We start from the raw sequence: 23,059 nt of genomic DNA, 5'->3' as shown, positions 1-23,059 counted from the left end.
CAATAACCTATTTGATATGTTGAACATAAGTATAAAAATCCCATCTGAGACTTCGCAGTGCCAATTTTCATTGCTTCTAGCAGTGGTTGCAGATCTTTTATAAATATTCATAATAATTTTATCACACTAACCAACTGTTTTAATATATAAAATGCCAAATACATTAAATGTTTGTTTCTTTATGGCTTTTTTTACACTCAAAAAACAAACGTTGATAGATGCAATGCAGAGGGCTTTAAAAAGCCCTAGTACATTTTTCTTAAAGAACTGAATTTTTTTAAATAACATAATGTTTTCTCTTACCTTACTGCCTTTTAGTTCTGGATATGTGATCTAGAAATTATTTCTCCTCTCATGCAATAAATACAAATAGCTTCTCTAAGAATAAGCCAGAGGCCTGTCGCCACTTATGCCACAGTCAAGGCAGCCATGATACACAGAATAGCACAATTCCAGAAGGTTTTAAGCGTTTGCCCATACAGAGTAACACCACACCACACCACACCACAGCACACCACAGCACACCACAGCACACCACAGCACACCACCACAGGCATCCACCCATCCAGAGCAACACCATATCACATCAGAAGGCTGCAAGTAGCTGCTCCTTTTGTTCTTTAGCCCAACCTTTTACACCCCTCATGTTGCTGCACTGCACCTGAGTGCCCTCAGTTCCCTTTGGTGTTGGTCAGTGCCCCTGGGCACTCCCTGGCTCATTGCTGTCAGTGCTGCTCACCTGCTGCTCACAGCTGTGCCCACTGGGGGTGAGGCTCAGCCACAGCCCCACTCCCAACTACCACAAACCTGTGCCTACAGAGGCTTTAGGGCTGCAAGGTCTAAGCAGTATGACATAGCCCAATTTTGCTGATTATTACCAATTCTGCATAGAGGTGTTTTGTTTCTGTGCTATAAATTCAGTTGGAACTCTAGGGATAAAGCATTATCAAAAAGCATTAGGACTGAGATTGGCTTCTCAGGGAAGAGCTTACCAAGAAGACCTGAGCAGCAGCCTTTCCACAAAGGTTTTTCAGGTAAGTCTGTGGGGCTTGGCACTGTTCTTCTGCAAAGAAGCAATTTGATCCCCAGCCTGACAGCTGGCTGATGGGCCTGATTCTGCACACACAAAGAAAAACCTCATCTGGAAGGGATGAAACCTGGACCCCTGTCTGCCTGATTGCAATTTCTGTACAAGTTCTGCTGAATGAGGGCCACACATCAGCTTGATATGGGGAAAAAAATCACAGGAGAAAGAGATGTTCCCTCCTCTATACTCCTTCCCACATTGCCTCAGAAGGAACATGTTAGCTTCAGCAAAGACTGTTTTCTGTGTTAGAATACAGTCTCCTGCTTTGCTACAGAACATGGCAGTCCTTGGGCAAAACATATTTGCTGGGGTTTTTATCTTCAATTACAACAGTGTGACCTATGGTGGTACTGCCTATTAATGTATATTCATAATTTTACTTTGTCAACAATATATCCTCTTGGTGCACAGTTTGTTGTTGAAATATCTCAAATTAAACATAAAGCTCCAAATATAAAAGTTACAGCTCCATTATATGGATGTGAGAAAAAGATCAAAAGAGTCTAACATGGACATCCACAGAGCCATCTGCAGGGTAAGATTTTAGATACCAATCTTTTCTATTATATTATTTTTTGTATCCTCTTATGGTGAATTGTACTATTAGATAAACATTATTAAATGTACATCCACATAAGAAAGCAAAATTCTAGTGACTGGGGAAAAATTTTCTGAAGGGAATTGACAGGAATGCATCTGTTATCATTCATCAGGGTTCTCCAGGTAAATTACTTGTAGGAGTTAAAACCATTATTCCTTTTTTGCTTAGCTTCACTCTCCCTTAAAAGCACAAGCTGCTTCCACTGCACTGTAGGAACACTCTTTAGAAATCAACAGCATTTCCTGTTGCTCTTTCTGAAGGTACCAGGGCACACACTGGCAATTTTTCCAACACAAAATTCCACATTTTGTGGAAGTGCAAGTGTCAGTACAGCTTCTCAGAGAAATTTCAAACATTTTCTTTGAACAGCCAATGGTGAAACCCAGAATGATAACAGAGATTGTTTTCTCTTTCTTTAAAGCTGTGTGCATTTGTTTGCCAGCACAGCTCTGCTGTTCAGGCAATATGTATAATTTGTTTAGACCTTGTCTCAAGTGTAGTGCTGGCAAATGGAAACAGACCTTACAATGACATTGCTTCCTCTTCATCTTTCAGCTTCAGTTTTTGTGTCTACATAACTCAATTTCTTTGCTGGCTGTAAGCACACAGCCTTACAAGAATCAGTGGTTTGCCAGGATGATGGGAGAAAGGCATATTGACAAAATAGACTTGGATACACTATGCAGACCATATAAGTTGAAAGATACTTGCTAAGAGCATAGTAAGGAGCTGTTAGGCAAAAAAAAAAAAAAAAAGTAATGAATAAGCATTTTTGCACTCTATAAGAAGTGGAAAGCATTTTTAATTTGCCTGCCCTTCCACAGGAAGTGTATGGCAGATCACGAATGGGAGAGTGTGTAGCAACCCATGTAGAGTGGCACTTTCTTGTGCATGAAATGCACTTCTGTGGGTAATCATCACTGACCTGTAGATTCTGTCATTTTTATGCAATTCAATGGTTTCTCCCTGGAAAGTAAGGACAGCTAGTATGCCAAAGACTTGACAATTTTCATATCTCAACTTTCCCATTACCATGTTTTCAAAACTGCGCTCCGTTCCAGGCTTGTAAACTCCAGTATACTAGAATTCCATTATCCTCAGAATTTGCACTGGATTAATTTAATATATTTTTTCAGTATGTTTACTTTGTTTGGTTGTTTTTGAGTTTTTTTTCAGTTTAACACTAATGATTCAGGAGGAAACAGGGGATCTTAAGGAGAGATAATACTTGTTGCCATGATCTAAACTACTTGCTGTGGATAAATAGATAGTGAGGTACTCAGTCCACCCTTGGGACCTAGAGGAAAGCTTTGCATCCACAGGTGATTTCTTGTTTGTGTACTCTCTTTATCAGCTTTCACTGCCCAGTTGTGTGCCAGAGGCTCTATTGGAGCCATTCTAAATCACTGGGTGAGCCCTACTCAAGCCATTCCATACCCTGAGGTGGTCAGCATCTGGCAGCAGTATGATTAACATGAAACAAACAACAGCTCTTTTTTCCCTACCACTTCCCTTTTGGGCATTAGTCTTATTTTCCCTGTCTTCAGGTAAAGATAAGGAAAACAGATACCTACAGCCATAAATTGTTTAAGACAATCAGATTAAAAGCAATGAGAAAATACTATCAGCTGCAAAACAAGAACACTGACTTCTAACTTATGAAATCTGTTTAAGGAAAAGAAAATCTGTGATGAGAACAGAAAAATCTATTGAAAAGTGTATCTGTGGGCAGATGTTTAAAAATATTTTTAGGAAGCAGGTTATGGTATTGTCAAAATAATGTAGTTAAGTAACTTTATTGAATAAAAATCTGCTGAACTCTGAAATTGGTTCACACATCAGTAATTGTATAAGTGTGATTAATGCTCAAACTGTTTTAATTTATTCCTTTTCTTAAAACACTGCCCTCTGTCTTCTAAGTAGGTGGAGTTATTTATTATAAAATTGACAAACCAGTACATTAATTAAAAAATTTCCTATGGTATGGATATAAAAAAAATGCTATAATATATTTTCTTTAGAACTTTTACAATTACTATATTTATTCTTAGAAGCAGTTCTTAGAAGCAGCTGCAAATCAGGAGAAATTCAATAGCAGACTTCTTGCAATAATTGCTAAATCAATAGTATGTAGTAGAATTTTTTAATATCAGTACTTCTTGAGAGAGGAAGATCTGTTCATGTTCAAGAATTGTGTTTGTCGCCTGTTAAAATTATATGTCCAAATGATAACCATATTTCTCAAACTGAGTCAAAGCTGCAGTGTTGTCTTTTTGTGCTTTAGAAGCCAACAAGGTGAATATCATATCTTTGATCTTCTTCAGAGCCCAAATAAAATGGGGGATTCATGTTTTCACTATTCATGGCAACTTTGGGAAATACAACCCTTTTCCTAACCTTTTAATATCAGTGAAATGTGTGTGCTGCATTGACTACTAGAAGCAATCCACAATAAGGCCTTCACATCTCTATGGGAATTATGGGGTTTGGATCCCACAGTAGTAGATCCTCATGAAATTTAATGTCAGGTGAAGTTATTCACAAGGACAGGACGGATGTGACCTGGCACTGATCTGATGGGAAACTGCTGAAACATGGCATTGGACCATATTACCTAAAAGGCTTTTGAAAATGCTCCTGCTATAATCAATAGCACATAGAAGAAGCAGCTGCTCAGAACCATGCACAATAATTTTATCCATTTTTTGCTATTTTTTTCTTCAAAATTTTTTGCTAGGAACAGCTGAATATTTTAAATACAATTGTTCCTTTTCTTTTTCCTCTGAGAAAAACTGATAGACCACAAACTGTTTTCAGACTGAAAATCTGTATGTACTTTTGAGAATATAATTTTAAATTATTTCTTTATTTTATTTCATAAACTTCATTTTTATTAGAGGTTTCCTCATTTACGAACTTTTAAAACAGTTTAGATGATATAGCTGCCTATGATGACCTTTCACTGACAGTCAAAGTGTGGCTACTGAAAAATGCATATGTACATACAAGTGCTTATTTTTGACTACAGGCATTGTCCTGTCTTCATCAACTGTGTGGTGTCACATTTTAAAATTCACTTTGAGCTAAAAGTTGCCTTCTTTGTCACTGACTATCAGGAACACTCAGTATAATTCATATTCTTTTTTCTATGCATATAGCATTGAATTTGCCTCTCATAGAGCACGATTTCCTAAAGTAGTGCAGTCCACCTGGAAATACTTATATTGGTGTATTATTAACTACTCTACCATTTTCTGTGGTTATCTGCATACACAGGAGAAAGACACCCCAGAAACTACAGGCCTGCCAGACTATCTTCAGTGCTTGTAAAACCATGGAAAATATTATTCTGAGAAGTATCCGAAAGCACCTGGAGTGTCGCAGTCATAGGTAACAGCCAGCACCAGCTTCCTGCCTGTCAAACCTTATTTCCTTCTGTCAAAGGAAATCCACGTAGTTTATCTAGGAAACTGAGTGAATGCAATCTTTTCAGCAATGCTTTCAATGCTGCCTCTCACAGGACGCTCCTGGACAAAATACTAAGAACCAGGTTACATAGTGGGTGGGCAACTGGCTCAGAGTCAGGCACAAAGGGTTATAATGAGTGGTGTGACACCAGTCTGGTGACCTGTCACTAATGGGGTTCCACAGGGCTCCATCCCCAGTCCTGTGCTCTTCAGCATCTTTATAAACGACTTGGACAAAGAGCATGAAGGAATACAATATAAGTGTGCTGGTGACACTAAACTGGGAGGAGCTTTAAACTCCCTCAAGGACAGAGAGGCCCTACAGAGAGACCTTGACAATTGAGAGGGCCAGGAAGTCACCAACCAGCGTTTAGCAAGGACAAGGGCCAGATTCTGCACCTTGCTTAACATTTCCAGGGGCAATTTAGAGAGTTAAAACAAATTGATCTAGTATTTTTTTTCCCAAACTCTCAGTTGGAATGAATGTCATCACACTACAGTTTCATCATCAAAGTTTTAAACTTGTATGCATTTTAAACATGTTCAAGTGTAGATAAGTAATTTGATTCTGGTTAAAATAATGGCAACAGATGCTCTTAATTCAAGCAATGTATTTTTAAAGGCTGCAGCACAGCTGTGAGTATGCGGGAAATGACACTGGACCACAATTAGTTATATATTCTTTTTATTATAAAAGTACCCTTCAGTTATCTTACTTGATATAGTACTAAACATGATCTCAGTAAAGAAGTAATAAAAAAATCCATATTACCCAAGAGAATTGCCCTTGTGTTATCGATTAAAGTAAATAAAACCTATAATATTGTGTCCCTCTTGTCTCTTAGAGCAATGAATGCATTTCAAGTTTGCTTGTCTGAAGCTTTTATACTTTGGAACACTGTATTAGTTTAACATGTATTAAATTACTTACAGTGAATCCTCCAATTACATTAAGACACAATCCTTCATTCAGACAGTTGACGCTGAGCAGCCTGCAGTAGTCAATTACTTCCTCACAGTTCTTCCCAGTGAATCCTGGCATGCAGCTGCAAATACACCAGTGTATTTTAGAGAACTTGCATTTTAAAAGTTAATTGTATTTAATTATGTTCCATAATTCTATTAAATTATGTTCTTGCAGTAACAAAACAAATCTCTTATGTTATTTAAAATAAACAGAATATGTTTTCAAGAAATTAAAAATCCCTTGGATGATTCTGAATAATTTTGCTTTTTCATAAATAATTTCCTTAATTGATTAAAATATTTTCAAACAAACATTTCATATAATCTTCCAGGAAAAAAAAATCTATAATGAGGTAATATTTAATAAACAGTTGTTGACAAGGTAACAAGATTTTGGAAAACTATTAGAGAAAATAGGTCAATTTAAGCATCAGGGAGATGTTTTAATATAAAAAAAAAATATGATAAGTGAAGTATAAACACCAGTCATTGCTAATGGATAAAGAATAGTATAAATAGTAAATAATGACATGCTTAATTATGTAAATAACAATCTAGAGACAACAATGCATAGTTGTTGACAGGTTTGCTTAATTGTAGTTCAGTATTTTCTTTAAAGAAAAAAATAGCATTCAATTTTTGTGACTGTTAGTTCCACGTGATGCCAGTGGAGGGATGGATAAGTCATGTATGTAAAAAGAACTGCAGAAATTTATTCTGCTTCATGTCAACTATTACTATTAGTGGGAGAAAATCCTTTCCTGATGTAGCCCTCCCATGTTAAAAAAAAATCTCTAATACACAAATAAAAGAGAGGAGATTCAAATGGATAGTAAAGAAGTCTTATTTAAAATCAATAATGGAACAATGTAGAAAATATTTGAATACTTATATCTTGATAGATAATCCTTGTAAACACTCTCACTATCTTCTTACAGACACAGCATGCTCCCCTTTCTAAAGGCCATTTCTGGTACCAGGGAAAGAAAAGACTTGAGAAGAAAAAGGAAATGGCCAGTTAGCTGAAAATTTGTGTTTGTGAAAGAATCCAAAAGTAATAGATGGGAATTTCTTTAACTCTTTCTAAAGAAGCAGGTTTTTTTCAAATTGTTCAGTCCAGAAGTTGGAAATTATGAAGATTATACAGAATTGCTTCTGGTTTTCCTATGTTCTTGCTCCTAATAAATATGACATCCAGATGTGTTGCTTGTGTTTTCTCATTTAGAAAAAACTTATCCAATCCCTGGTTTCAAAATTCATGGAGCTTCTCGCAGTTACACAGTACACTAAAGTTAGGGATATATTTTCCACAGCAACTTCTTGGGCAGCAGTATTCAATAGAAATCAACTGGGTTAACCAGACTGCCTAAATCAGTTCAAGACGTCTATCTGTGGCTCTGAGTGTGAGGAATGCACAGACACATTTAGCATGTCCAGAGGCTTAAGTAATTTATTAACCTTAGTGAAGCTTTAAACTGGTTGGATTTAATCAGAAATCCCTGGAAACCAACCACAATTCATGCACAGGACCATGTGGACAGAGGTAAATGAATATGGAAAAACCTTCTGTAAATGGATGTATACTTTGGGGCTGGTATAGACACAACCACATAAGAACACTCTAAGAAAGTTGCAATGAACCACATAATCCTCATGCTCCTCTTAAAAAAAAGGTGCTACATGTGATCATATTTCTGCCATTTCAAGTACTCCACGTCAAAATTCTTGCAAACTGTATTCTTAAAAAAGTTCTAGTTCATGTATTGTAGTTAAAAGGAGTTTTTCATTATTAAAGTTTACATATGAAAGGGATGTAAATAATAATAAAAATATTTTTTATATTGTTATAATTTTTAAATCTAAAACCAAGTCAGAGCAACTCAATTACAATGTTTTTTTTACTGAATTTTTTTACTGATGACCAGAAGTAAAAGAGTTCCTAGATTTTTTGCTTTAATCTATGACTATTTCATTAACTTGATAATCTAGAAAGACAATTCTAGAAGTGGCTTCTTCTAATTTTTATATTTGCTCATTTTTTCTGGTTTTGGGGTTTTTTGGTTGTTTTGCAATAAACATACTAATGTAAGGAAAGGGAAATGTAAGCTAACAGGAAAAAAAGTTGATAGTAAAGTTCCACAGACAGCACCAACAGAACATTTTCTCAGAACACCCTTTCACATCTATCATAAAGTACATGAATAATAGAAGAAGATAGAAAGCAAACAATCATAGTTTATTTTGATGGATTTGCTCGTTCACTGCCTATTTGAATTCACCTTAAATTTTGACATTTAGGAAAAAATGTGACTATTAGATTCTTAGCACAAAGTTGTGTGTGATATCAAGACTGAAAGGATGGAATTAGAATACAAGATAGCCATACATCATAACTGAAGTGGGGAAAATTAAATTGTTCCTGTTTTGTTATATGTTTAGAATGGAAAACTACTGCTTTTCCAAAGAAGGAAGTATATAGTGAGAAGCAGGGATTGTGTAGGATATAAGAACGTAGTTTGGGCGTAAGGCGAACATCATAGCATAGGTGGAAGCAAAATAGAAAGTAATGAAGTAAAAAGTTCAATTCAGCTATTATTTTAACTTGTATGTGCATCTGACTTAAACACCATTACATTTATTTATGATGTTAAAAAGCTATAGAAGTGGATCATGTTGCAGTATGACATTACAGTATTGCAGTATTACACCAAATGTAGTATGAAACACATGCAGTTTATTGTGGAGTGACTAGACAGAGATATAACATGCAGTATTTGACAATGATTACCAAGAATGAATCAAATCTTCTCTTAAAATGTTGATGAGCAGCTACAAATCCCTCAAATTAAAGCAATGTAATTAATGCTAGATTTCCTTTGGGTGAAGTGAATTAAAACATGAATCACAGGCAGAAATTGTCCAAGCCTGTGAGTTTAGAAAACTGAAACTGTCCAACCACTGTCTACTCTGTTAGTCAAGTAGCTAATGCAGACTATGATTTCAAAAAGAAAATTTTGAATTCTTAAAACAGTGAAGCCTGCTGACTGCTGGACTTCTCTGTCTGTCAACACCTTTGCATTTCAGCACACTGGCAAGACTGTAGCTCTCACAAACAAAAGTACTGAATGTGGTCTCCTTGTATAAAATATGCAATTCATACTACTTAAAAATGCTTTCTCTCACCTAAATGCCTCCTTTCAAGTACAGAGGCATAAATAAATACTTCTATTAACTATTTCAGGCTAAGTGGTGGAAAACTAATTTTAATTTCACCAAAAAAAAAAGAGAACAATATTTTTATTTATTAAAAATAATCATAAAAATTATTGTAATCAATAATTGAAGCCTTTGGGGACTGAATAGCAAAACTAAGGCAGAACACTGGAGATTTTCAACAAGCAATTGGACAGGGTACTAGGGAATCTCATCTAAATTCACTTTGCCATGAAAGGTTGGACCAGAAGATACTTCTGGTATCTTGGCTGCTCTATGAGCCTCTGACAGCATTGTATATTTATTGTGTTCTAATACTCTGTTATTGTATTGTAGCCCTCTACCTTTGGACAAAGAAAACTGCAAACTTGTGTAAGACGTGTCAAGTCACCTGTTCTGGATATTTCTCTGTGGAAGAAATGAGTCACTTTCTGGAGCTCTCCGCCTTCATCAAGAATGTCTGGTGGGAAAATTGATTGCTCGGGTTGACTATGTGGATTGAACACTATTACAGTGTTGTTTTCTAGGTTGTCTGTTCCCCTTTTAGAACACTCTTGGTGTTAATGAGCTTATAACCCACCCCAATGTAAAGTGGTTTTTAATTGCCCATTTTTAAGTTCTGTTATATTGATCTAAATAATGACTTCCATGCTTATTCTCACGTAATATTATCAAAGGAAACATAGTTCAACCACAACGCTTTCCCATAGACATTTTTATTAAATAATTCCTATGGTACAATGAAGTTCTTGGTACACATCATTTCTACAAATACTTTGTGGAATTATAAAGTATTCAATATGAATAACAGGGCCAGGATAATATTTTATGACTTCTTTTTTGGTTTGGTTTCTGTTAATAAAGGTAATATAGATTAATTTTTCATGTTATGCATATTTTTAAATGTAAACGTCAACACATTTCATGCTAATATACATGTATTGTGGGAAGACTAGCTATATAATAATAAATTATTAGCTTATGGCCCAGTTTAAAGAATTGGAAAATTAATGATCACTGTTGTTCAGTGCATTACATATCTATATGGGAAGATCTAACTGTATATGAGCTTGCATATGTGTGTTTGTATGTATATCTGTATTTAGGAGTGAATAAGAATGAAATTGTTTGGATTTGCTTTTTTGGGAAAATTGTAAACAGTTCTACTTATATTTATATTTTAAGTCCTCTAAATTGAAACTCTGCTGATGCGCTGTAACTCTGTGTTCTATACTTTTATATTTTTTTGAAGCTTCCAAGTTCATTCATAATATGTTGTCAGGCTTTTTTATATCACAGCTTTCAATTTTCTGCTTTTATGAATATCCTAACATTTGAAAAATGTTTACTTCAGTAAGGCTTATCAGAATTTACTCCGGCAGCAAGAGAAAAGCCAAACAAAGGGGAACAGGATAAACTGTACTCCTTCTGACATAGAAAAAACTTCCAAAAAATCCATTTTAAAATGAAATTAAATTATACATTGGGTCACTTCTGGTATTTTCAAATGGATAATTTTTAGCATGATCTTTCTGAATTAAACAGTTTTTCATATGCTGCTTGAAGGACCAATTTAAAGTCTACTAATGCATGTCTGTGAACTATAAATTAAGTAGGTTCCCTTATCTTTTCAGAAACAACATAAACTTCATGTACCCTGAAAGGGAGTGACACATGTAGTACTGTCGCAGACATTTTTCCACAGAAATCCTTTCTTTCAGATTTCTGCATTTTCTGGGAAGCTGAGGGCCCCAGAAAGAGAATGTAAACAATTGTTATCAGCTGCTGTGGAATGTATCAGGGACACCTTGATTGGCTCATGTTTGTATGTTTATAATTAAGGGCCAATCACCAGTGCAAGCCAGGGGACTGAGTCCCTGGACACAACTTTGTTTGGGATTCTTTGTTTTCTATTCTTAGCTAGTTAGCATCTGCAAACTTCTCTCTTTATTCTATTTAGTATAGTAATAATGTATTATATTTCATATATCAATAAATCCAGCCTTCTGATCAAGAAACAAGATTCCTGTCTCTCTCTCACCAGCAGTGACCCACTCAGGCGCTGTAATATAGTACGACTGCCTCAATTGTCATCAGCATTTTAAAATTTATATATTTTTTTAATAGTATTAATAATGAAAAAAACTATAGCCCTTAAATGTTTTAAATCTTTTTGTATCACTCCCAGAATTTACAAGAAGCCTAACAGAATAAAGCACTATATATATATATTTAAATATATATTAATATTTATATAAATATTTATATATTTATATATATTTATATATATATATATATATATATACATATTTAAAACATAAGTGTCCTCTATATGAATGATGATGTCTTTTTTTTCTGCAATCTGTGTGATATCACCAAGTGAACCAACAAAGTACTGAAATAAATTAATTTCCAATCTTACCGGCAGTTATAGTTTTGCTGTTGAGCTATGCAAGTCGCATTATTTAGGCAGGGCAATAATTCACATGGATTCAGTATTCTCTCACAGAACTTGCCAGTAAATATTGGCATACAGATACATGCCACATCCTATAGAAGAAAGGGAAATTAAAAATCATAATTTGTTGTACAAAAGGCAGTACAAAATTTACTGTTTATGATGTTTACATGCATTACTAGAGAGACCCCAACTAAGACAACTTTTCATTGTACAAAGCAGTCTACAAAGACACAAGAGTTCTTGTCTCAGATAGATTACAAAATTTATTTAGGACAAGAAGAACAGGGCTTCCAGAACAGATTATACCATACTTGAGTTTGCTAGATGGAAATATACCAGCTTTAAAATTACAGTTTCTCAAAACTGAATCAAGAAGGAGTTTTATAATTAATTTGGGTTTTTTTCCTCATTTCTCTTTTTTTTTTCAATATAATGTTTGTATCAATTAAACACAAGCAGTACACAAAGTACATCAATAACCAAACCATCACTAACTAGAGGAGGAAAGAAAATTATTTTTAAAAATTGTTTTTAAAACATTTTCTCCTTCCATATAAAGCAAAGTCTGTGCTTTGCTTTAGCAGTTAAAGATATCTGTCAGTTACTGCAATCTCTAATTTGAACAGCAAGAAAAGTAAGTTATTTTACAAAACAAAATATTTCTTAGGGCTGGCAGTCCCACCCTATTTTCCTATCCTCTTCTTAGGCCTTTTGAAGTCTGAAAGTAAAGGAAAAAGTAAAGGGTTTGTTCCACTAATGAAATTGAAAGTGCTTAGGTGCCTCTTTAGAACTGGTCTTAAAGGTATAATCAGGAAACTTCAACTCCCACTGAGACATTTCCATACATATGAAACAAATTACTACAACTGTTTGCCTATTGCACAAAATAGTTTTTGCTAGTATATCTAGTAGACAAAATATTTAGACAGGTTGCATAACTTAGAAATCTATCCATTTATTCAGTAATTCAGATGTCTCTTTTTCTCTCTGTATGAATATGTATCACTGCTAAATGATAACTAAGCTTTTGAACTCTTCTTTTGATTCTGTTTTGATTCTGTACAATCCCTGCTATTTGCAATAGACATGCCAGTGAAAGGACATCAACAGTTTATTTTGACATACTACCAGGTATGACTTTAGCATTAAAACTCCGTGAGTTTTGCATGAATTTATTCTATTTTATTAAAAGAAATGGGAAAGAAAAAAAGGAATTTAAAAATTTATGCTCTATGAAAAGCGAGAACAAGAAAATAAAATAAAGGTCACATGATGCTTCATGTTTGTGTCAGATGATTTTATTAGGGAGAGGGGAAAAAAAACCAAACCAAAACATAGGTAGTTCCTTAAGTGATCACCATGCAACTGATGTGAAATGGGGAATTTGGGGGTTTTTGCCATAAAAATACTATAAACAGGACACATTGAGAAAATTGTATGTTTCTTCATGAAGCATGTAAAGCTAGTTTGAAAATTCACATTGGAATTGTTCGGACACTTTCACGGAACGCATCCTCCTGTAAGGCATGTCAAAGTATTTGGATGACAGCAAGGTGATTAAAAACAGACAATGTGTCTTCACAAAGGATAAATCATGTCTGACTAATGGTGTCTTTCAATGATCTAGTAACTGCATTGATGGGTAAGGGAAGAGCAACTGATACCATTTACCTTGACTTCTGTGAGACCTCTGACATCGTCCCACACATCATCATTTTTGTTAAATTAGTGAGATGGGAGGAAAGTTGTAAATGCCCCATCCCTTGAAGTGCTCAAGGTCAGATTGGATGCAACTTCCAGCATCCTGATCTAGAGTAAGAAGTCTCTGCCCACTGCAGAGATGTTGGAAATAGATCATATTTAAATGTTCCTTCCAGCCCAAATCATTCTACGATGCAATGCTGTAATTCTATGATTCTCTGTTTAAATAAGGATCTCTAACACTTATACTTACATTTGGCAAATCGATACATGTACCTCTGTTCTGACATGGCCTTGAAGAACATTCATTGATGTCAATTTCACAGTTGTGACCAAGAAAACCAGAAGGGCAATTGCAAATATATCCAGACTGGTTATACTGGCATATACCTCCATTCAGGCATGGCTGAGAGGCACAAGGATCACCAGGTTCCTCACAAAATGGACCTAAAAGAAAGAAACATTAAAAAAAGTTTTGGAGTGATGCTTTGCATGCTCTTTGACATTACTTTTTTACTGTCGTGTTTCCATATTATTTCTCTTTGTTGCTGTTGCTGTTGTTGTTGAGGGATTGAGAGTCTTTTATTGTGTGTCTCTAATCTTTTTTACACTGTGAAGCTCCAATTACTGCCTGGGACATCTGCGAGCTATCCACCATCTAAAAAGCAAAGAATTTAACATAGTCCTAAGTGCTTTGTTTGCTTTGGTCAATTAACAAGGTAGGAATCGCTGGGAGCAACTAATCCCATCTGTAGCAAAGGAAGGATGTGACTGGAGCCATGGTCCCGTGAGATGCTGAATAGTCACTGAACATCTCACAGCACTTATTATTAATGGAAAATGAATCCAGCGGATTCCCAGACCAGGAGGGTTCTTCTCATTCCTGTTTACAGATCCAGCCAGTACTGAACCTGAACGTGCTTTCAGTAAGGAAACACACAATCACACACATATACACACTACAAATCTGCAGGCCCTGTGAATCATAATGAACAGTGTCTTATTCCTTAGATAAACATGAACAGCAGACAAATGAGCATAAGAACCAATGATGGCTCAACCTTTTTCCTTTATCTGACTAGTTAGTATTGAAGTTCAACAATGAACATACACACCCCTTCATTTTCTAAATGTTATAAAGAGAAAGCCTCATTAGTAGATGCCTCAAGAATCAGCATAGATTTTATCTTATTTTATCTGATTTCCCTATCCAGATCTTGAACCTCTTGCTGACTTGCTGGCTCAGAGCTTGAGTTGTTCCAGATCTAGATGTCATTCTAGTTTCTGGCTAGTCTAGTTCAAATATCTATCACTCCCCACTATGAGAGCTGTTAGCACAGAAGTAGTAAAGAAAGATTGTTACTCAGTCTCTGTTGGCCTTGCAAGAAGAGAATCCATAAAATTTCCCCAACTCACCTTCTTTAATTATTTTAAATTTCCATGTCTCTCACAAAATTCTCCCTTAAATGTCTGTGAAATCCAGTGCTTGCTCATGGTGGTCTGTGCAACATTTGTGAGCGACTTATCCTGTTACTTGTTGAACTCAGCAGTTTCTCATGTTATGTCCAGTAGCTTCCCATGTTCTCCTAAATTCTTGTAACCCTAGGCAGGATTTACTTGATCTTTCTGCATACCTTAACATTTATGAACTGCCTAAGTATTTTTGACAATTAGCTCTTTTTAATCCTGTGACATGAAAGGTAAAGCAGAATTATAGCATCTAAGAATTTATTTCCATTTACTTCTGGAAAATTATGTATCAAATATGCTTTTTACATACATTTTATTTTGGTGCACTGATTCAAACCATGTCCCTCATACATACTTACACATTACATCAGAAGAAATTTTTAACAATTTGCTAAAAAATTCAGCAGCTTTGTAATAAATTCCTTGTGAAGCAGTAATATGTATTGATTCAATATTTTGTTAGTAATTTTATTCAAATTACTAGCAAAATATTGAATCAATACATATTAGATGTATAATTTCTAAATGGTAAACAAAATACTTTTACTCAAATAGTAAACTACAGGATAAACATAAATAATTAATTACAAACCACCTAATAGATAAGTATATGAACCTCCAATAACTGAATTATGAATAGAATAGCTATCTAAAGCAACTGAAAGTATGTGGAGCAACATTTACCAGAGGATTGAAATACCACACTCTGTCTCCATTATATACCAGAACAGCTGATGTGACAGGGTCAAAACATTTCCCTTTTTTTTCATTCATTCAGTAGAAATAGTTATTCCAATAAGGCAAAATGAATTGGATCTATCTTTTATGACAGATTATTCACTTGCCTTTAGCATCTGAGGGCACTCAAAGAATCTTTCAAAATTTTTTGCTATCTCTCATCACCATAGTAACCAAATTACAGTACATTGCAAATTCCAGATGTTAGGGCTTGCTAATAGAGCAAGCTAAGGAGGCTATTGCTCAGAAAAGGGTCATTAATTGGTATTAGTGCATATGTAAGAGAATATCTGCAACATGAAGTGAGGGGGATTGGTCAAATCTCTCTTATTATTCAATTTACTGTCTAGCTGTCCTGTTCTACTTCAGCGCACCATTGTACCCCAGCAGTACTCATAGATGAGGTTATATGTCAAGGCTCACCTTTTTTTTTTTCTCCATTATTAGCCACACTTGACAGTAATGGGTGCTCCTGTCCCACCCACAGTAACAATCAGAAGAAGGAAAATGAGCAAAATAGTGACTCCATTTGCTCTACCCAAAGGAAAGCCAGAAAGTGAAATCTCACTAGGTGAATGGAATAATGAGGTTTTCCTGCCATTGTTTCTACCCCTGAATCCACTCACTCCTCCATGGTTTTTTGTGCCACCATGACCAAGCATTTGTTAGCATCTTGTTAAAAAATGGCTCTCAATAGGATTATTAAACAAAGAAAGACTAAATGAACAAAACAGGACAGAACAATAAACACCAGTGGAGAAAACCAGATGAAAGAGATGCCTTTGGTAATGTCATGGTCATCTGTAGCAAAACTAGGAAAACAGTATTATTCTGTTAAAAAAAATAAAGTGATAACATTCTTTTAAGAGAAGACTAAAGTAGCTAGAAGAAGAAGAAAGAAAAGCCTGAGAGGGGATAGAGCAACACTGTCAATCACACCATTAGAAATATATAAAGGAAAACTGCAGGTTTGAAGGATGGCAAAAAAAAGAGGAAAAGATATTTAGCTTATTACTATTTTCTCCTTGGCATTTCTTGCAAAGGGAGCAAATATTTTTTTTTGTCAATTTGGGAAAGAACAGTGCATTTAATAGAAATTCATACCAATTATCTAACCAGATGAAGGGATATTCATTTAAATGAAGATATTAACACATGGTCTAAAACACAAGTCACATCTACTAATGTTTTTTACAAAGAATTCAGTCTTGAGCTAGAATTTTTCCTTACTCATTGAAAATAATTATATCTTTAACATTCCTCTACTTTATAATTTCCTGTGTTCAGCGTCTTATGTGAAAAACAAGAGCAACTTTCTTTCACCTGAACACCCATGCCTGATGAGTTTGACAAATCAAGTCAATAAATGGAATTCTGGAGAATGAGTGGTTTGAGATTTTTATTCTATCATTCCCAAACCTGATATCACACTCAATCTATTTGCTAAATAAGATTAAAAGGTGACTTGATTACAGCTCTTGGATGGGGAAAATATTAAGCAGTAAAGGGATCATTAATTCAGAGTGTAAGAAAAGCAAATGACTGAAAAGAGAAGCAGAATGATATGATGTGAGAAAAATCTCACACATTTTTACCAGAGATCTCTTTATCTGACTACCATGAAATAATTGAATTCTAGATTTGCTGTCTTCACATCAATGTGTTTCAAAAATACTTCTTTAGCTTCATACAAGATAACTGTGTAGAAGAAGACATATGTAATATAATAAGCTTTGGTCATATAAGATGAATGGCATGTCCTCTTAACTTGCAAATCTGTTTATCTACTTTGAATCAAGATGTATACAAACCCTTTCAAAAGTCGTGCAAATCAGAAATTATTTCTGAATTCTTTTACTAAAATGTACACGTTTTGTCATTATCAGTGGCTCTTGTTGCAACATGTTTAAATAAATACTGAAATTCATATCCATGCTAACACTTACTGACTTCTTGAATGTTGTGGTTAGAAGCACAGTAAAGAGGGAATAGGAGAAAAATAGATCTTTATAATCTGATGTCTAATGCAAGCCCCAGAAAAAGGACAATATTTAAACAATACAGCTAGGATCAACAAATCAGTCCAACTAGTATATGCATATTTGAAATTTTTGTACATCTTCTGAAGACCTGGGAATAAAATTTAAAAAAAAAAAAAAGCAAGGTAAAATGTCTTAACCGCACAAATTTGATACATAACCTTCAATTTTACTTTGATATCAATAAAAACATGGTGTAGGCATAGCATGTGCCCTAGATGCTGTGCGTTTCTGTTGCCAACAATTTCAACAGAAGTAATTTTTCCCTCAGTGAGACCCAAAAAGAGACATTTGCTTAAAATACTGAAGTCCCATTAGTACTCGCTGATGAATGATCAGCTACTCAAAGCTTATTCAAAATCTCAGGAAGATAAATGTAGAAACCATGTTCTAATGGGAGATGGTTGATTCCTGAAACTTCAGAGGGGAAAAAAAAATAGTTATCAGCTTGATTGAATACCCTGATTAAAGAGAAATGTCCAAGAAATTAAAAGTATCATCAGGATGACCAGTTCACTTTTGTCTTACTATATATAATGAATTCATGCTTGCTTTACTTCAATAAAATAAAAATTGTGGAAGAATTAAAAGCAGGAACAAATGAGTAAAGATTATCTAATGGACCAAAATGAAAGCTAATGAACTTTAGTTTAAGGAACTGAACCTTATTTCCCGCATCCTCGGTTGTTTTTGCACATGAAAAGAATAAAATCTTTCACCAAAATAAAACTAATGACAGAAGAACCCCTGTCACAGACATATTTTATGAAAAATCCTTTCGTTAGGATTTTTTCTGCTAAGAAGCTGAGAGGCCTCAGAAACGAAATGTAAACATAATTATCTGCTGCTGTGGAAGGCAACAGGTGCATCTTTGTCTGGTCTCATGTGGTTGTTTTTAATTAATGGCCAATCACAGTCCAGTTGTCTCAGACTCTCTGATCAGTCACAAGATTTTATTCTCATTCCTTTCTATTCCTTGCTAGCCTTCTGATGAAATCCTTTCTTCTATTCCTTTAGTATAGTTTTAATATATCATTTTCTTTTAATATAATACATATCATAAAATAATAAATCAGCCTTCTGAAACATGGAGTCAAGATTCTCATCTCTTCCCTTGTCCTGGGACCCCTGCGGACACCATCACAAACCCCAGCTTGTCCTTGTTCAGTTTGACTGTATCCCACCCACTCATCCTTTCTATGGTTTCATTGCCATGTTACAGTGATAACCCATTTAAAGACAAAGGACATTCCTGACGCCATTGATAAATATCACTCAATTTGTCAAGATATCACATAGTGATACTTACATAAATATCTGCGTTTACTGATTAAAATAAGTAGTTTCTATTTCAATTGCAGGATTTCTGGATTTCACATTTATGGAACCATTTCTCTTCCCAAGCAGTAAAATATGTTAAGAATCATAGTAGCATACTACACTTTAATATGATAAAAGTACTCTCATTTTATTGTTCCTCTAATGAAAAATCAATATTTTCTAGAGCAGTTTTGCATAAGGCAGAGTAGACTGATTCAGGAAACAGCATATGTTATTGTCAATTATTTGTACTTGTCTCAGAATAGAGCAATAATATTTCAGGGTTAAGATAAAAGATTAAGTATTTCATGGAAGAGAGATTTATTTTCAGCATAATTGAAGCAAGTGAATGCCACTGAAGGCAATCAATGACCAAGATACACAGTAGGCAGTAGACTGAATAAAGGCTGGGTATGAAGACAAGTATGAAAATTTAATTGTTTAAATTACTATATTAATATTTTAATATGTTCAACTTATATCTAGAATTATAGAAACCTGCACAATGTCCTTACACACGCCACTGACACATATTATGCAAAAAAACTAATTAATAAACTACACTTTTAATCTGATGACCATCAGATTTCAATTTATTCAGTTGTGAAAAGATTTCTACTATTAAATAATTCCTGTCTTTTAAGTTTCATTAAAAAAATTATTATAATTAGTTTAGTCCAGTCCACTTCTTGTTTTCACCTTCATGAGCTTTGTCAGATATCCTTCCTTTTAAATGTAAAACTGAAAAGTATTTTTAAAATTCTTCTCTGCAGAATGATTTTATTTTTTCTGTTTAAAAATATCACTGAATCACAGGTTCATGTCTTATAGGACCCTGAAATATATCAATATTTCTATTAGTGTACTAAAATAATTAATCTTTAAATTCTTTTAAATACAGTATTTGCATCTTCATATGCATTTCTAATCAAAATTGATGAATGATACCTTGTTTTTCATGTAGATGAAGTTTCAGTAAAGTATGAATCAAAATGAAATCTACTTCAGGCACTTTAAATCTAGGTCTTTCATGGAGTAAAAATCTCTGAAAAATTATAAGGGCTATAATCCTAATTTTAGACCAAAAAGGAAGCATCAAAGCTCACTGATGTGCTTTACAGGAAAGCCCCAATCAGCATACTTGAAAATTGACATTTTAGAAGTAAATGAATGAGAAGAACATTAGCTTCCATCAGAGGGAAGCCTATTAGAGAAAAAATTACAGTACTGCTGGAAAAACTCATCAAGAGTCCTTACAAATTTTCAGTTTTACCTCTTATCTTGGCTAACCACCCTGTTCAAAGAATAGTGTAAGCTAAGAGATCTGGTCAGATCCTGGGCAGATGCCACCCTGGCTGCTGCTAAGGCAGCGTGCATAGGCTGTCCTTGCTTCTGGAGGGCTGTTATTCCCTGGGCATCACCCTAAGTGTTAGAGAACATATACCCTTCCTCACTTAAAATCACTTCCTAGTGCCTCAGTCTGTTGCAGAAAGGGGTGTTCAAAATGCTGCTAGGGGCATCAGGATAAGAGCTGTAATGTTCAGATAGACAGTTATGACTTTTGTCAAGAACACCAAAGCTGCCCAATCACTAAATGCCCAGATTTAAAATGTTCTTTGTCTTTACAGCTAACTGAGGGTGTTCACCACACAGAAGAATATCTGAGTGTGTCCATTAGCAATGAATTCACTTCTATTTCACGGGTTTTACTACAGTAAAAATGATATGATTTCTTTCCAAGCATTTTTTGGAAACGTAGTTTCAAAAATGTAGTGATTAAACAGTGTTTTCTCTGAGGCAAGTTTCTTCAGAAAATATTAACTCAATTCCTCAACTGCTCATCAAGTGATAAGACCTTGTCTATACTCCTTGTTTATACTGTTCCAGATGGCTCACAGACTTCTGTTAGAAGCTCAATTTTTTTGAATTCTGAGAAATTACACCTCTTAGAGATGAGATCACCTGGGATTTATGGACTTGCATTGTGCATGAGGTTTCTCAGCATGGTTTCTAAAAGAATGAATGGGAAACACACTTCTGATTAAAATCCTAAATGAAAACAGAGCAAGTAAATATGCTAAGCAGGGCAGCTTTTTTCTTCATTAAAATTGAAAAGTTGGTGTGATTCCAAACTAAAATAGGTTGATAAATAAAAATTTTAGAAAGTAGGATACATATGTCAACCATATATTTTTAAAAAATTATATTTAAATCTGTGCTAACAGGTTTACTTTGCATAATAATTTATTCTGAATGCCTTCTTTACACACTTTTCTTTGGCAAAGTGATATAGGTAATATTTATTACATTATTCTTAATTCAGTTATGCAAAATGACATGCTTCTCATTTTTTTGGGCAGTCAGAATTGTGATTATTTATGATTTATCTCAATGGAACCTCACATAATCTAGTGTAAATCAGAATAATCCTATAAAACATGTTGGGTGGATCTAGACATAAGACATCAATATATACATTAGGCAGATTTATCAAATTCCTTTCTTTCTTTCTTTAGGAGTGGAAGTCAACAGATGAAGAGTAAAATTTAGATATTTGGATACCAAAAGCTTTAGGCTAATACCTATTGAGAGACAAATAAAGAAACTGACCTGCAATTGAAAGTTCCATAAAAAGCCTTTAAAAATTGGCTGTAACATGTCTGTACTATACACATCAGTATTCTGCAATCATGATTATGTCATAATAAATGTAAACCTTTTAGAATTCTAAGACTAGTCAGAGGTTTTTTTGCTGTTGATGATGATGGTGATAATTGCTTTTATCCATCCTACTGGCAGTAATATTTTCAAGAATTCCTGTGACACTAGGATAAATTAAAGATGCAAAAATTTATATATTGAGAGTGGGCAGTTCAGTTTGTTAAGTGAATCTGGGAAGAAGAGATTTAAATAAATCAGCCACCAGAAAGTTGGTATTCTTTTATTTCTCTCCTAATATACTTTTTAGAACAGATGACAGGTGATTAACTTTCTCCTCTCTCCTCAGTGTTACCACAGCCAACTGAGTGATGGCAAAAGATGTATGGGCTGAAAAATAATGTAGTTTCATGAGAATACCCAAACACTTCCCTCCATAATAAATTATATGATGTGTGGCTTGGTCTCTTCTCTTGTTCTCTCAAAACTGTGTGAGAAGAAAAAAAAAGCTTGTATAAACATGTGCCAAGCCATGTTTATACACTGCCTCTAAATAAACAATATACAGCTATGGGCAAATGCAGCTCACAGCAATAGCATATTACACACAGCTGCAAATACTGAATTAAAAATATTGAAAAACTTTCACTACTTTCAAATGGGAATATACAGTTGTTTAAACCCTTTAATTTCCTCAAACAGCTTGAACCTTTGGAATTCACGAATTTGTATGAATTTTTATTCCCTTAACAAAATTTATTTCAAAATCAGTTTGATGGATGTGAAAAACTGAAGCCTGTGATTCATTTGTCTCCCTAGTTTCACAGCTAATTATTGTTAAAGGTTATATATCTTCTTTTTATAATCTGTAGTAGTGTGGAAGCAGCTATACAATTACTCAAGAAGAAAGAAATTGACATATGGAGTAGTCATATCAAAAGATAATTGATTTTTCAAGTCTTTGACAAAAGAGTCTATTCAAGATACATACATTTACTTTTGTTTCATCCTCAGAAATCACAAGTCTAAATGACAAGATATTTCTATTGCAGTGAAAGAGGATTTTGGCTGAGATGAATTCCTACTAAATTGCTTAACAATATTCAGAAACATGACTGTAGGCTTGAGACAGCTACTAAAGACCTGGGAAATGGATCTTCAGGAGATATAGCCACTTGAAATTCAATAACCAAGGTAAGGGTCGAAAAGAAATGCAAATTATAGGAACATATTCTGGGAAGGTGTGCCCTTGGGCAACTGCAGAGTACAGGGACATGTGCTCAATAAGGGAAAGTCTGGGACAGCACAGAAATTGAATATTTTGAAGAGAAGCAGGAC

The 23,059-nt window shown here is 34.6% G+C and overlaps 1 protein-coding gene across 1 annotated transcript in view; it reads right to left on the bottom strand.

The window, feature by feature from the left end:
* The window catches only part of EYS (eyes shut homolog), a 704,955-nt gene that overhangs the window by 647,514 nt on the left and 34,382 nt on the right, over positions 1-23,059 (bottom strand). The window contains exons 3-5 of the mRNA XM_054280634.1: positions 13,750-13,943; positions 11,757-11,884; positions 6,087-6,201 (exon numbers count right to left, since the gene is read on the bottom strand). Coding sequence (XP_054136609.1) covers positions 6,087-6,201; positions 11,757-11,884; positions 13,750-13,943 — 437 coding nt within the window. The remainder of the gene's footprint in view (positions 1-6,086; positions 6,202-11,756; positions 11,885-13,749; positions 13,944-23,059) is intronic.

The sequence above is a fragment of the Melozone crissalis genome, unplaced genomic scaffold (genome assembly GCF_028551555.1).
Source record: "Melozone crissalis strain CALT ecotype California unplaced genomic scaffold, PUWL_Pcris_2 ptg000027l_1, whole genome shotgun sequence".
NCBI lineage: Eukaryota > Metazoa > Chordata > Aves > Passeriformes > Passerellidae > Melozone > Melozone crissalis.
This window is presented reverse-complemented; position numbering and strand designations above follow the sequence as displayed.